This window comes from Canis aureus, chromosome 2 (genome assembly GCF_053574225.1).
Source record: "Canis aureus isolate CA01 chromosome 2, VMU_Caureus_v.1.0, whole genome shotgun sequence".
Classification (NCBI taxonomy): domain Eukaryota; kingdom Metazoa; phylum Chordata; class Mammalia; order Carnivora; family Canidae; genus Canis; species Canis aureus.
Window position 1 is genome coordinate 54,176,229 of NC_135612.1, and position 15,195 is coordinate 54,191,423.

A 15,195-nucleotide genomic window follows, 5' to 3' on the forward strand; every position below is an offset into this window, starting at 1 on the left:
TGGTTATGCATATGCCTTCAGCTCAGGTCGTGATCCCAGGGTTCTGGGATCAAGTCCCACATCAGGCTCCCTACTTCTCCCTCTGTCTTCCTGTTTCTTTTTTTTTTTAAAGATTTTATTTATTTATTCTTGAGGGAGAGAGAGAGAGGCAGAGACACAGGCAGAGGGAGAAGCAGGCTCCATGTAGGAAGCCTGACTTGGGACTCGATCTCGGGTCTCCAGGATCAGGCCTTGGGATGAAGGCGGTGCTAAACTGCTGAGCCACCCAGGCTGCCCTTCCTCTCTGTTTCTCATGAATAAATAAAATCTTTTTTTTTTTTAAGTATATTCCATCTTTCATTGGCACCTGCTACCTGTCCATGATGCAGGGCATGAAATATCCAGGGAATGCTGCAGGTAGTTTACCCACTGCTGAATGCTCTTGGCTATAAAGGCAGCGCCACTGTCTGATTGGATGTGTTTGGAGAACCCAAATATGCAACACTGCCCATTTAGGAGTCCTTAAATTGCCCACATCTACCATGTAGATGGGAACTGTTGTGCCCTCCCTAGAAAAAGCTGCCTAGAGCAGTCTTTGCCCAGCAATATCATTGAGTAGAAAGTAGGAGATCCATCTAGTCTATTCGTCATGACTAGCCAGGTTGAATGCCTCAGGCTACATGTGCCAGAGTTCTGTCATTCCACTGTGTAGCTAGTAGTCCAGGCATATTAGCCAGGCCCTGGGTTACAGATGGCCACCATGTCCTGTGTGATAATGGATCCAGGTGGCTATAGTTCTTACCTGGGTGGTACAGGTCCAGCCAGTGTGTTGGTTCCATTGATGTTTGTGGTTAAAGTGTCCTTTTCCATGGGTAGCCTGTATCAGTCAAGATTCCCCAGAGAAGAACCACAGGATGTATAGATGTGTATGTGTGTGTGTGTGTGTGTGTGTGTAAAGGAATAGCTCATGCAATAATGGAAGCTGGTAAGTCAAAAACCTAGAGGTAGACCAGCAGGCTGGAGATCTAGAGAGGAGCCTTTAAGTCTGAAGGCTATAAGACTAGAGACCCACAGAAAAACCAATGTTCAAGTCCAGAGGCCATCTGCTACAAAATTCCCTTTTGGGGGATCCCTGGGTGGCACAGCGGTTTGACGCCTGCCTTTGGCCCAGGGCGCGATCCTGGAGACCCGGGATCGAATCCCACATCGGGCTCCCGGTGCATGGAGCCTGCTTCTCCCTCTGCCTGTGTCTCTGCCTCTCTCTCTCTCTCTCTGTGACTATCATAAATAAATAAAAATTAAAAAAAAATATATTTAAAAAAAATTCCCTTTTGGTTGGGGGAGGTCAGTCTCTTGTTCTCTGCAAACTTTCAGCTGATTGGATTAGGTCTACCCACATTATGGAGGGAAATTTGGTTTGCTCAAAAACCATCAATTGAAATGGCAGTTGCAACCAAAAAAGCCTTCACAGAAACCTCCAGATTAATGTTTGACCATGTATCCGGGCACCATGGCTCAGCCAAGTGGACATATAAGATAACCATTATGCTTCCCATGGGTTGTGAACAGGGACATGTGTTTCATGAAATCTTTTGTCATAATGCACTTCCTACTGGAGTTAGGACTGGTGGCAAATCACAGGAGAATTCAGGTAGTCCTGTGGCATCACTGTAAGGATGCTTTGTAAGCCAAGCTCATGAAGGCAAGCTGATTTTCATCCTTTGGTTAATGGGATGCTAAAAAAGGCATTAGCAAGCCATGTCCACCACCACATACCACGTGTCTTTAGTCTGTGCCATGAACTCTGTGATTTGTAATAATCTGTGTGGCACCACAGGCAATTGGCCTTTGTAAGTGGCCATTCAGGGCTATTATAAGGTGATATGTTCTTGAGCACCCTTAAAGCTAGGAGTTCCTTCAAGACAGTAGCTCCCCTCCTCATACCCATCTCCTGCTCTGCTTCAGGGTAACCACTTGGCTCCATCAGAACAGGGGACCACTTGTCCCTATCCTTTTTTTTTTTTTTTTTTAAGATTTTATTTATTCATTCATGATAGACACACACACACACAGAGTCAGAGACAGCAGAGGGAGAAGCAGGTTCCATGCAGGGAGCCCGACGTGGGACTCAATCCCGGGACTCCAGGATCATGTCCTGGGCTGAAGGCGGCGCTAAACCTCTGAGCCACCTGGCCTGCCCCACTTGTCCCTATCCTAATGACAATACCCTGATCATGACATTTCCCTGTTGGGAACATCCCTTACAATCTCCCCCTACCCTGGCCTGAGGTGCATTATCTTGGTCTTTGCCAAGGCTTCCATTCTGTGGTAGCCGAATAGTTTCCCAAAGCCATCCTCAGAGAACAGCCTGCAGCCTGATGGTGTTGAGCAAATGCTCAAGTGCACTTTGGGTGATTTTTTTTTGTTATCTAGGCACTCACGATCTCCATTATGAATCTCCATCGGGCTCCCCACAGGGAGCCTGCTTCTCCCTCTGCCTAAGTCTCTGCCATTCTGTCTCTCATGAATAAAATCTTAAAAAAAAAAAAATCTTAAACACCCCCCCCCAAAAAAAACACTAATGGAACTCATTTGGGACCAGGGATGATGGTCAAAGACAACCTATTTCTGATGTCACCAGACACCTCAGCACGAAGTGGACACGAAGTGGGGCAGAGTTCTTTCCCATACTTTTTTTTCCCTAAAGATTTTATTTGAGAGAGAGAGAGAGCAAGAGAGAGAGAGCACAAGTGGGGGCAGTGAGGGGCAGAAAGGGAGAAGCAGGCTACCTACTGAGAGAGCCTGATGTGGGGCTCAACCCCAGCACCCTGGGATCATGACCTGAGCTGAAGGCAGCTGCTCAACCAACTGAGCTACCCAGGTGCCCTTATCTCCCATACTTGACCTGATGTCTATAGAACCCTGTCTCTTCTCCAAAGAGAGGTTTTGACCTTGTCAGCCCCACATCAGGTGGCAGATTGGCCAGGTGGTCAAGTAGTCCCTGAGCCAGTGTGGTGGCCAACAGGGCCACAAGAGTCACTGTTGCAGTTACAGGCCCCATAGACTGCCACATTTCATAGACTCAGCTAGGAAGGAGATGACAAGTCCCATGGATCCAGACAGTTTTTTAGTCACACAGAGCAAAAGCAAGACCAGCATGGAGCCAACTTCTCGCAACCCTAGTTCCACAGGATGACATGGAACACTGGAGAGACTGGGACAGGAGGTATGGTGGCAGGTCACTCTGTGGCAAAGGAGCCAACTCTAAACCACAACCAAGCAGTTGCATGGCCTCAAGCTGAGCTCTATGGGGCGAGGGAGCCAGATAGAGAGCCCTGCACTCAAGTGAAACTAGAAAGATGGGATGAGGAACAGCCTCACTGTGGTCTCCCACAGACGGGGAGGCTCCTCCCCTGGTTGCTTATGGCTCTTTGCTCTGGGAGGAATTGGAGTGCATTCTGTTAAGGCTCAAGCCAGACTCCTCAAGCCTCACCTACACAGCCAAGGTAGAGACGGGCAGAGTTGTAAGGTTACTGGGGTGGGGCTGTTACCCTGCACTCACACCCCTTTCCATCAGTACCCCTCAGACATGACCACAAGGTTGACTTCTCTATAGCTTAGTCTTGCATGTTCTTGAACTTCATAAACTGGAATTGTAGGAATGTACTTTCACGTCTGGCTTCTTTACTCAACATATCTTTGAGATTTGTCAATGTTGGTATTCCCACCAGTGGTCTGTTCTTATCACTAGAGACACATTTGGGTCATTTCCAGTTTATTCTGGTCCTAACCTTGCTCTCCTGGAATTTCCATCCCTCATTATACTAGAACCTCACGTTTCTTAGGTTCTGCTTTCTCCATTATTTCTCTTTTTTTAAGATTTATTTATTTAGGGGTGCCTAGGTGGCTCAGTACCTGCCTTCAGCTTAGGTCATGATCCTAGGGTACCAGGTTCGAGCACCATGTCAGGTCCCCTGCTTAGCGGGGAGCCGGCTTCTCCCTCTTCCTCTGCTTTTCCCCACTGTTTGTGCTCACTCACTCTCTCTAAAATAAAGTCTTAAAGATTTTTTTTAGGGACGCCTGGGTGGCTAAGCAGTTGGGTGTCTGCCTTTGGCTCAGGACCTGGTCCCAGATTTCAGGGATCAAGTCCTGCATTGGGCTAGTGCATAGAGCCTACTTCTCCTCCCTTTGCCTGTCTCTCTGCCTCTCTCTGTGTCTCTTATGAATAGATAAATGAAATCTTAAAAAAAAAAAAAAAGGAAAAAAAAGAAAGAAAGAAAATTATTTAATAGAGTTAAAAAATTTTTTATTATTTATTTAATCATGAGAGACACAGAGAGAGAGACACACACACACAGAGAGACAGAGATGGAGGCAGAGACACAGGCAGAGGGAGAAGCAGGCTCCATGCAGGGAGCCTGATGTGGGACTCTATCCCAGGTCTCTAGGATCAGGCCCTGGACTGAAGGTGGCGCTAAACTGCTGAGCCACCGGCCTACCTGCCACCCCCACCCCCGTTTTTTTTTAATTAAAAAATAAAAACAATTTTCATCTCGTTTCCTCCTCACTGTTGCAATGGGGGCAGTGGCATGCAGAGACTCACCACATCCTACCCAGAAGCAGAAGTTCCTTGGTTCTGCTTTTGATCACTTCCAATGGATATAGTCTGACTTCTTAGTATTTTTTTCTTAATCACACTCTACCTGATTTCCTCTTGTGTACACAAGTTATCATGTTTTTAACTCCTTCAAAAATAGATATGCGCTACTTCCTCAGCTTTCTCGGAGGATGGCCACTTTGCCTCAGAGTTCTTGTTGTTTTGTTTTTTGGTGCGAGAGAGGTTTGTTCCTACCTCTTTGTCTTCTTGCCCTTCTCTGGTGCTGCTGGGAAAGTTTCAGATGATTCTTATAGATTTAGGGGGATCTTTATGGACTTAGAGAACGTGAGGGCTCCCCACTCTGCTACCCTATTGTCTTGATGGGCCAACTCCCTGAGAGGATGTTCTTTGTCTTCAGCCACCTCAGTGCCCTTTCAGGGAAGCACTTTCCCCAACTCCCATCTCCTCTCCCCTGAATCTTCTATGACTTCTGCTCACCACATAGCGTCAGCTGCTCCCTAGTGTTTATCGGCTAATGACTTTTCAATGTCAGTTGCCAGCCTTTGCTTCTACCTGGGTTTCCAGACTTCTATGTCACACCTACATCCCCATGGGCCCCTCAAACACATCTCCAAACTTCCCATTCCTCCCGCAGCTCTCTCCTCTGTCTGTGACCCTTTCAGGTAAGACACTGCCACATGTCAGGAACCTAGCATCTCTCCCTTCCCCATATCTCACAGACCATGTCAGTTTGGCCTCATGAGCCCTGCCCATCTCCCTGACCCCATTCCCCATGGCCATGGCATAGGCCCCTGGTTCTTCCTCAGACCTGCCCTCTGGAGGGGTGCACATGCCAGGAGCACTCAGTGGGCACAAGTGGTTTTATTATTTCCGCCTAGAAGAGGAAGCCCAAGCAGAAGCAGGGCTGCACAGCTGACCGAGCTACATGCCTGCCGGCAGCACTGATGCCAGTGTCCGGGGCCTGGGACTCTTAGGAGCCATCCAACAGTGGCAGCCAGAATCTTGCCCACAGAGGCCTCCAGCTTGAGAAGGGGGCCCAGCCTCACCGATGCCGCCTCCGGATGCTCTGCAGCTCCTGGTAGATGGCGCTGAAGCTGGGCCGCTGCCCGGGCTCGTAGGCCCAGCACTGCTCCATGAGCCTGAACACAGCGTCAGGGCACAGCTCTGGGCAGGGCAGGCGGCCCCCTGTGGGCACAGGCACAGCACAACAGGTGTGAGGAGTGGGCATGGGGACCCCAGCAGCTACCTTGAGTCGTAGACACTCTCAAGGGCCCCAAGGACACTGAGGTTCTAATCTCGGTCCCACTGTGTGTGACCTCTGCAAGCCTGTCTTTTCTGGCAGCAAAAGGGACACAGTAAGACCTCCCTCACTTGCCACGAAGAGTAAATGGGATGGTGTTGGCCTGGCAAACCTGGGGGGCTCCTGCCATGGCAGCTCCAGGATGACCATTGCTCTGCCCCAGTGGGTGGTCAGAGGACCTGGAGGAGCCCAGCGGGAGCACGGAGAAGCTGCTGTCATATGGGGATGCCTCACCTTTGTCTTTTTTTTGCCTCACCTTTTTCCACAAACTCCCGGGTCTGCTGATTGCTGAGGTTGGGGTAGGGGGAGGCTCCTAAGCTGAAGGCCTCCCAGAGCAAGATGCCAAAGCTCCACACGTCACTCTCGGAGGAGTAGCGTCCTGCAGGGAGACAAGGTGTGAGGGGGCCGGCTGGTCCACTGGCCAGAGAGAGGGCCCTGCAGCCAGAGCAGGTGAGGCCCAGGTACCGTAGTTAAGAGCCTCCGGTGCTGTCCACTTCACAGGGACTTGTCTGAGGCCCCCTGAGGCTGCATAGATGCCATCAGCTTCTTCCCGGGACATGCCAAAGTCGCTGATCTTCAGGACGTTCTTCTCTGTCACCAGGCAGTTCCGGGCAGCCAGGTCCCTGGGTGGGGCGGACAGGGCAGAGGCCCGGGCTCCAGGAGTAGCCCTGAAGAAAGCCCCTACCCGCCCCCTCCTACCCCCCCCCCCCCCCCCGCCACAGGTGGACTCCAGGCCTGGAGCAGGTGCCTGCAGCAAGGAAAGCGGGAGGGTGGTGATGCCACTGGCTCCCCTCACTCACCGGTGGATGCAACACTTGCTCTCCAGATACTCCATGCCCGCAGCCGCGTCCCCCACCATCTGCAGCAGGGTCTTCATCCTCAGCCGGGCGCCCTCTGTCCGCAGGAAGGTCAGGAAGTCGCCCCCTGGGGGTGGGTGGGGGAAGGGCAGGAGAAGCCTTGGTAAGCCTCTGGCAGAAGCCTCCTCCTCCACACGTGCCCCCTGGAGACCAGCTTCCTCTGCTCACCCTGCACGAGCTCCATGACAATGTAGATGGGCTGCTTCTGGGTGCAGACGCCAATGAGCCTTACGATATTGGGGTGGCTGTACTGCTTCAGGATCCTGGAGGGTGCCGCCACTTAGGAGCCCACCTGGGGGAGCCCCGGGAGCCCCAGGGGCACCGAGGGAGGATGGGAGAGGGCAGCACAGGAGAGGCCAGCAGGCCTGGCTGTGTGACCTTGGGGGCATCACTGAGCCTTTCTCCCTCAGCACTAAGCAGGGTTGTGGGGGGGACGACCACTTACATGGTGAGGGGCCACGAGGGAGCAAGTCAAGCGCTTTACCTCATGCCATGCATGGAGGAACCCTTTGCATGTGGAGCTCTGGGATCGTTACTTTAGCACCCACCTCGCTTCCTGTAGAAACTTGGCCTTGAGGTCAGGTGGGAGGGTCTCTCGGCAAGATTTCACCGCCACCAGAGTATTGTCGGCCCGTAGACGTCCACTGAACACTTCACCAAAGTTCCCCTGCAATGGTCTCAGGCTCCTACCAGCCTTCCCTGGACCATGGTCCTCTTCCTCACTCCCAGGGACTGGTCCTCATCTTGTCCCCACCCTCCTCAGACAGCTCAGCCATGCTCCAGAGGTGTTTACCCCTGGGTGGGGACTGGGTGCACATGGGCTAGGTAGGGAAGGTGACCTCTAACTTGCCACCTTCACAGAGAGAAGGGACACAAAAAACCCAAATTTCTCTTTAACTTGGGTTGAAAAACCATTCTTTGTCTTAAGAAAGGGACTTTTTTTTTTCCTTAGCAGGTATTTTATAGCTCACGTGACCAAAGCGTGTCTCCCCACGCATACGAGAGCAACCTGGGGAGAAAGGGCCTGGATGGGGTGAGGGCTTGGGGGTGGGGGGTGGGGTGGGGGGCAGAAGTGGGGGAGGGGAGATCAGGCAGCCAGGAGGCTGGTAGAACACTCAACTCACCCGACCAATCTGCTCACCCAACACCAGGTCCTCGTGGTTTAGCACCCACTTGTCCTGGGGGAGGGAGGGGTTGGGGGTCGGAAGTCAGTGGAGGAAATGTGTGCTGGGCCCTGCAAGGGACCAGATGTCCCCCACCAATGCTATGTCTTTCATTTCTTGGCACCTCGGTTTGTTGGTCTGAAAAATGGGGGTTAGACAGGATCAGGATCACACTTAAACAACTTTGGGGACCAGGCGGGTGCCCTCACTGGGGGAGTGTCAGCTCTGCATGTACATGTGTGTGTTCTATGGAATGGTGAATGGCCTTGGGATTCCAACCATAGAGGGAAGCTGGCTCCCTGAGTAGTAAGGAATCACTTTGCACCCGTTTATAGACAGGAACCTGGGAGACCCTGCCTGCCTGGACACCACGTGGCACAGGTGGCATGGTCAGGCTGGGCACAGGCTCACCTTGGGCACCGCTCTGTTGAGGACAATACCACTTTTCTTGGTGAGGGGCTGCTGAGAGCGCAGTAGGTGGTCGATGAGCAAGGGGATGCTGGGAAAGCCATCCCCTTCAAGTCGGTATAGGTTCTGTGGGGCAGGAGAACCCAGGATCAGCAGCCTCCTCTGCTGGGGGGGCCCTGAGCCCTGGGAGAGGAGGGGACAGGAGGTATAGCTGGTAGAAAAGGTGCTCTCTGCTGCCGTGCCACAGCTTGGAGCCCTTCACAGGGGAGGACCCACGCCGAGGACTGTGCCTCTAGCTTGTTGCACGGACTGGGCATTCTCTGGCAATTTTCACCTCTGCCAAGGAAGCATCTACTGTGGCAGCATCTTCCTCCCCTCTCAAGACCATTCCCCTGCAGAGAGGGGGGCAGGGCAGGGAAGGCCTGAATCCAGGCCCCACTCACGTCAGCAGACTGGATGATGAAGTGCCGGGGCTGGCCATCCCACAGCACAGACAGCACATACTCCTGCTTGCCCTGGCTCTCCCGCACCAGGAAGTCCCCGGAGTGTGTCAGCAGCTCAGACACCTCTGCCCGTGGGATTGCCCCATGGTACCACAGCTGCTCATGCAGGGGCTTCTGTACCTCTGGAATGAGCTGCAGTGGTGGAGGGAGCTGGCCGGGGCAGGGGAGGGGCAAGAGAGGGGAATTCAGCAATTCGTCCAGGGAGGCCACTAGGACAGACGGGAGTCACGGGGTGGGGGATTCTCTGTCTCACATCTACCCCTCTAATGCCACCTGTGTGGCATTAGAGCCCCTGGAGCAAGCAACGGACTCACCCAGTCTTGCTCTAGACAGAGCTGGGAGGGGAAGCCCAGGCTGGTGACCTCAAACTAGGCTTCTGCCTTTTGCTCCAGGCCCCAGCTATGCAATGACTCCCAGGGCAAGAAGAGCCGGGAGGTAACAAGGCTGTAGCACACAGTGGGGTGAAGAGGAAGAGGGTGCTGGCTGACAAGATCTGGGGACATATGTAATCTGGAATCCCAGGGAAGACAAGGACCCCCCGATAAAAGCAACCTCCTCTGGGCAGAGCCTCCTCTCTAGGGCAGCATGATTAACCCCAAACACCCTGGTGGGAGGGTCTTAGGGGGTACAGGTCTGAGATCTCCTAGCCTGGCCCACCCCAGAGAGGAGGACAGAGATACAGGCCCAGGCTGGGTTCTACTCACCGAGAACTTAGGGCGGAAGATTCCTGAGATGTGGCTCTTAAGGATCTCCAGGGTGGGTGTCCTTCCCCCTTCTCGCTCCTGCTCCTGAGGCCAGGGACAGACGTCAGCGGGTGGCCAGGCTTGGGGAGGGGGAGGGCAAAAATGAGGAGCGCGCCCCGGGGCGGGCAGGCGTGGCTGGCAGCGGCGGGCAGTGGTAGGCAGCTCACCGAAGACGATGTGGAGTGGCGGTCATCCTGTAGGAGCAGCACGGGCGGTGGTTCGCCAGGGCCCAGCTGCTCCAGCTTGGTCTGCAGCAGCTCCTGCTGGGCCTGCAGCTTGGCCTGGGTGCACAGGGCTACCTGCAGCCCCTGAAGCGCCTCCTGCAACACCTGCTTCTTGGCCAGCAGCTGCACCCTGCAGATGGGGCGGGAGAGGGGTGGTGCTCAGCCCATAGCTGGCAGCAAGGAATGGGTCAGGCCGGCTGACGAGAGGAAAGGCGGGCTGCGAGGCTGCTGTGGGCGAACCCACTCACCGCTCCCGGGGATGTGTGTTCTGTTCTTCATTCTGGAGATCGCGCTGCAGCTGAGTGACCACCTCTTGCCGGCTAAGCACTGTCTCGGTGGCCACAGCCAGTTCATCTGTCACTGAGGTCAGTCTGCACCCAAAGGAAGGGCAGTGTTAAGAGTCACACCCCTCAGATGCATCCCTGCAGAGCCAAGCAAGCCTGGCCACCTGGCTACCTGACCATAGTTCTACAGAGCTGGCACCTGCCCCTGGATACTCCAGCCCACCCCAGCCTGATGCCTAGCCAACACGCACGTGTGCTGCACACTCTCCACAGTCAGCTCATTCAGCTGCAGCTCCCCTGGCTCCAGTGGTTCGCCCTCTTCAAGCAGTGACTCATCAAAAGTGACACAGGGTGGGATGTCAGGTGCGGACCTGCAGGGGGACGGTGCTCCGTCAATGAAAAGGCCAGAAGCCCTGGTGCCCAGGGGGAGCAAGGGGCTTACCCATACTGTTGCAGGAAGCCTTGGTATTCGCTCTCAGGCTGGATGCGGGCAACAGCTGCAGCCATCTCTAGGTGAATGGCCGCCACCTCGTCCTGCACCAGGCTGCTAATCTCCAGGTACTCCTGCAGGATCTCCTTCCTGCCCCCAGACAAGAACCCTGGTCAATGGGGCCTCAGGCTGGGCAAAGCCGGCCAGCTGTGGACCCCTGGCACTGGGTTTGTAGTAGTCAGCCCTGGAGTTGACCCTCCCCTTCCCCTTCATCATTTACCAGCCAGATGACCACAGGCAAGTTACTCAATGTCTCCTTTATCTTTGCTTCCTGGTGCATATAATGATGGATGGTGGGCATTGTGATAAGGACCCAATGGAGCTAGTGTGCAAGAGTGTGGTAGGCACGAACGGCGGGGGACTCTGGGGCTCCGAAATGTGCACAGGCCTTTGACATGCTGCTGGCTCTATATCTATGTGTCTAGTCCTCTAGGACCTCAGCCTCAAGCAGCCACCTGCTTACTCGAACGTCCCAGTGGACATCTCTTAGACACTCTAACTCCATGAGTGGAAACATGAACTCTCATTCTTGTCTCCTGAACCCGTTCCTTCCCTCCCTGACCTCGTAAGTTAGCAGGAACTCCACCTTCCAGGAGTACCCTGGACTCCACCTCACACCTCACTTCCAGTTCATGAAGAAGACACCCCAGCACCACTTTGGGAGCATACCCAGGAACCAGCACCCTGGCCCAGCGGCCACGGCCTATGGTCTACACTCTTCCAACAGCCCCCTGCCTAGCCCCCTGAAGTCTTTTCTCAACACAGTAGCACCTAAGACCTCACAATGGCTTGCTGGCCCCTCCATCACCCAGCAGCCCCCCAAGCCCTGGACCAGTCCGGCCTCACATCTGACTCTGCCCTGCCCTGCTACTGCCTGGGCTACATCAGTGGCCCTGCTGGTCCTGGATTCCAGGCACGCTCCCACTCCAGGCCCTGTGCACCTGCTCTTTCCTCTCTGACTGGTCTAACTGCAAACACCCCTCAGTTTGCCCTGGTACCTCTGAGGCTTTCCCAGAGCACTCTACAAACAGCTGTCCCTCTTCCCTGCCCACCTTGCCTCCCCATTGCCCTTCCTTGTTGGATTTTTCTCCATAATACATAGTCTCACACATGCTACCTATGGGCAGGACTCTCTTTTCTCTCTCCAACAACACGGGTGAGCCTAGAGAACAGATGCTCCTGTCTTGTTGTTCTCTGCTGTCCTCCAGAGCCTAAAATGGGGCTCCATAAATATAATGAAACCTTGCAATAAGGGACTCTGGGGTCACACGATCCAGATATAAGCTGCTAGGCTCCAAGTGTTGGCCCAGGGCCTGTTCTCCCAGGATGATGTGACCATTCTCACAGGACCAGATCTCCTAGACCTGGCTTCTGGGCCTGGGGGCAGGGCTGAAAGGCTGTGAGGGGGGCAGGGTGGGGCTACGGACTCACAGGATGCAGGCCATCTCCTGGTGCAGGTCCTGCAGCGACTGGAGTAGACCAGGGAGCATGAGCTGGTGGTGGTGCTGGTGGTGTAGCTGCGCAGCCCGCACGCCCAGCACGTAGCGGTTGTGGTGAGCAAAGAGCTTCCACAGGCTGCGTACATACTTGTCCTTGGCCTTGTCCCGATCCTTGTCTGCCAGGTGAGGAGAGGGGTGGTGGGTGATGGTGCAGAGGCCTGGGCAGGAGATCTGGGCATCTGTGGACAGGTCATGGCTGGCTTGGGATTCCCCCTCTCCCAGAAGGGAGAGCCACAAACCTTTGCTGGCCTCCTGGTACTTGCGTCTGGCCTGGGCGCTGTCCCGTGCCAGGACTCGGTACTGGCTCTTCAGCTTCTCGATGTCCTGGTTGTGGGTCTGGGAGAGAGGAGAGGTCAGTGTGGGGACATGGGTCCCCAGGGCACAGGAGATTTCCGCCCAGCACAGGTCCCGTGGTTTTGGCAGGCTGGGCATCTAAGTCCATCCTCTGGGAAAGGCTTGGGGGCCTCTGGGGCCCAACCCCTGCTGCTGAAGTTAGGTCAGAGGAGCTGGCTTAAGGACAGGCTCCTGGGGGAGGCAGAGAGGTGGGCTGGGCAGGCTATACCTGGCCCTCCTTGACCTAGAGTGATCTCTGGTGGCAGGTAGGACCTGGCGGCAGGGACGTCACATGGCCTGTGCAGTCTCTCCACAGAGCTCCTCACAGAGAAGGGCCCGTGCTCGGTTTAATGCTCTGCTGATGCCATCTTGAAACTGCACAATTTTTTCACAAGAAGCCCTGCGTTTTCATTTTTGCACCGAGTCTTGCAAATTATGTTCCTGGTGGCAGGAACAATGGATGGTCAAGACCAAAGTTCTTATCCAGTTCCCCTGTTGACACACTGGAATCCTTTGGGTAAGTCCCATCCCGTTCCTCAAAATCTTAGTTCTCCCGTCTGTAACAAATCACTGTGAAGGCTACACAAACCTTTCTTTTAAAGGGCCAGATGGTAAACACTTTAGGCTTATACCGTTACTGCAGAAATCACTCAGCTCTGTAATAGCCACAGGCAAAGGGGTGCCTCAGTGGCTCAGTTGGTTAAGCCTCTGCCTTTGACTCAGGTCATGATCTCAGGGTCCTGGGATTGAACCTCATGTCAGGCTCCTCATTCAGCAGGGAGTCGGCTTCTCCCTCTCCCTCTGCCCCCTCACCCTGCTTGTACTCTCTCGCTCTCAAATAAATAAAATCTTGGGAAAAAAAAACAGCAACAGGTAATATGAAAATGAACAAATGGGTATGGCTGGGTTCCAATTAAAGTACCCATAAAAGCAAGCCAGCCCTTGAATTGCAGGGGCTTCTGAGGAGAGGGACAGCGGGTGGCCACTGGCCACCAGGGGCCGCTGTGGCTCCACGGTGAGGCTGGGTTTGGCACAGGTGGAAGGGGTGTGGTGCAGGGGTTGCTGACCAGCACACGATTCTGGAGGCTGAAGCAGCCAACCAGCTGCAATCACACAGCCTCTAGACCCAACAGCAAGGCAGGGCAGGGTTCGAATGCAAGTGAGCTGACTTCACACCTCTGTGTCAGGGAGTCACACTGCTTGCTGCCTGTGGTGTGTCCGCTGCCTTGAGAGGAGTGCGCCCAGGCGGATGGCAGACAGACTAGCCCTGACTCCCCTCACTGTCTCTCAGACCCCAGAGCCAGATACCACACGTCTTGTAGGCAACGGCTGGATCACTCTTCCTACTCCCAGCACTTTCCTCGGGCCCATGGTCAGGTGACAAAATGTAGAATGAGGCCCTGCCACAGGCCAGCCCAAGTGCAGGGAGGAGGAACGGAAGCTAGGGCAAGCCTGCGGTCAGGGACTTCCACTTCCCCCAGTGAATCCAGGGGCTCTGTGCAAAACCAGCCCAGTTAGTCTCAGGCTTCGGGCAGCAATGGCCAGGTGGAGCCTAGGCTCACCTACTCACCTTGGTGAGCTCCTGCTGCAGCTGCTGCCACTGCTCGCTGTAGGTCTTACGCAGCTGCTGCCGCTCGCGGATCAGTAGGCCTAGCTTGCTGAGGGGCCCTGAGTTCAGATCCTCTGCGTGTTGCTTCAGCAGTCGGCTCAGGCCCTCCGTCTGGCTGGTGATCTCTGCCCAGGACTAGATAACATGGGACAGGCGAGACAGGGGGTGGGCGACAACGGCTCCCTAGCCTGGGCCTGCCAACTCTCTGACCCTCCCTGGGGGGGGCGGGTTCCAGGAAAGGAAGGGGTGCAGATATAACTGACACCCACAGGAATTCCTCAGTGGAAAGCAGGAAGGGGATGAGGCAGCCCGGAGGCCCACAGAACCCCCACCTGGCTTATGAGGCTGTTGGGGCCAATGCCCCGGCCTCCACTGTCCTGGAGGGACATGTGGTGCAGCAGCCCTGCGTATTCCCTGTCACTCTTGACACGCTGGGCCATCCACTTCCTCATGCCCTCCAGAAGCCGCAGCTCAGCCTCCTGCATCTGCTGTACTGCCCCGTGGCCCTGGGTGCTGCAGAGCTCTGAAGAGAAGCCCATGGTGCCGTCCTGGGAGCAGAGGAGAGCCCCACTCTGGGTAGGCAGCAGCTGGGGATGGAGGGGCTGGCCCTCACTGCTCCCCCTGCCTGGGGCCAAGGCCTGGCGCCAGGGTCCCCTCCCTCCCCAGGCCCTGCTCCCGGCACCCTTCCCTGGGGCACCCTTCCCAGGGGCTCGGGGTGCCCAGGACCCTCCTCCGGGCTCCAGGCAGCCCCAGCCCCGGCGGGGCCCCTGCCCTGCCCTGCCGCCCGCGCCCCACCCGGGAGGTGTCCCCTCTCCCAGCCCGCCGCCCCCGCCGCCCCCGCCGCCCCCTCCTCCGCCGCCTCCCTCCGCGCGCCCCCCTGGGCCTCGGGGCGCCCGGTTACCCGCGCAGGCCGCTGCTCCGGGGCTGCCGAGGACGCCTCGGGGACGACTGCGGCCCGACTGCGGCCCGGGCGACCCTGGCCAGTTCCTGCTACGGCTTCCTCCTGCCGCGGTTTCAGTCGGCCGGCCGGGGCGGGCCCGGAGAGGGGAAGGGGCGGGCGGCAGGGCCGGCGCCCCCGACGCCTGCCGGCCCCCCTGCCCGCGGCCGCGGAAACGGAAGGGAGGAGGGGGCCGGGGAAGAATGGCCGCGCCGAGAGCCGCCCGCCCGCGCCCCCGGGGCCTGGGC

The 15,195-nt window shown here is 55.8% G+C and overlaps 1 protein-coding gene across 1 annotated transcript; it reads right to left on the minus strand.

Annotated features, from left to right (window-relative positions):
- Positions 1-5,439: 5,439 nt before the first annotated feature.
- Positions 5,440-15,071, minus strand: FES (FES proto-oncogene, tyrosine kinase). The gene is made up of 19 exons (XM_077872305.1): positions 14,912-15,071; positions 14,343-14,558; positions 13,972-14,145; positions 12,308-12,404; positions 12,001-12,184; positions 10,522-10,659; positions 10,331-10,450; positions 10,044-10,166; positions 9,739-9,925; positions 9,533-9,616; positions 8,769-8,978; positions 8,329-8,451; positions 7,879-7,932; positions 7,303-7,421; positions 6,923-7,017; positions 6,698-6,821; positions 6,363-6,520; positions 6,154-6,276; positions 5,440-5,782 (listed from the first exon to the last, which is right to left on the minus strand). Exons 2-19 carry the CDS (start codon positions 14,547-14,549, stop codon positions 5,640-5,642), a joined length of 2,463 nt encoding a protein of 820 aa, XP_077728431.1. The 5' UTR covers positions 14,550-14,558; positions 14,912-15,071; the 3' UTR covers positions 5,440-5,639.
- Positions 15,072-15,195: the final 124 nt, after the last annotated feature.

Excerpts from the sequence above, each read along its gene's own strand:
- FES (XM_077872305.1), bottom strand. The coding sequence starts at position 14,549 with ATGGGCTTCTCTTCAGAGCTCTGCAGCACCCAGGGCCACGGGGCAGTA. Across the intron at positions 8,452-8,768 it reads TCATCATCCAGTCTGCTGAC|AACCTATACCGACTTGAAGG; the intron begins GTGAGTGGGGCC and ends CCTGCCCCACAG. Across the intron at positions 7,422-7,878 it reads TGGGTGAGCAGATTGGTCGG|GGGAACTTTGGTGAAGTGTT; the intron begins GTGAGTTGAGTG and ends AGACCATTGCAG.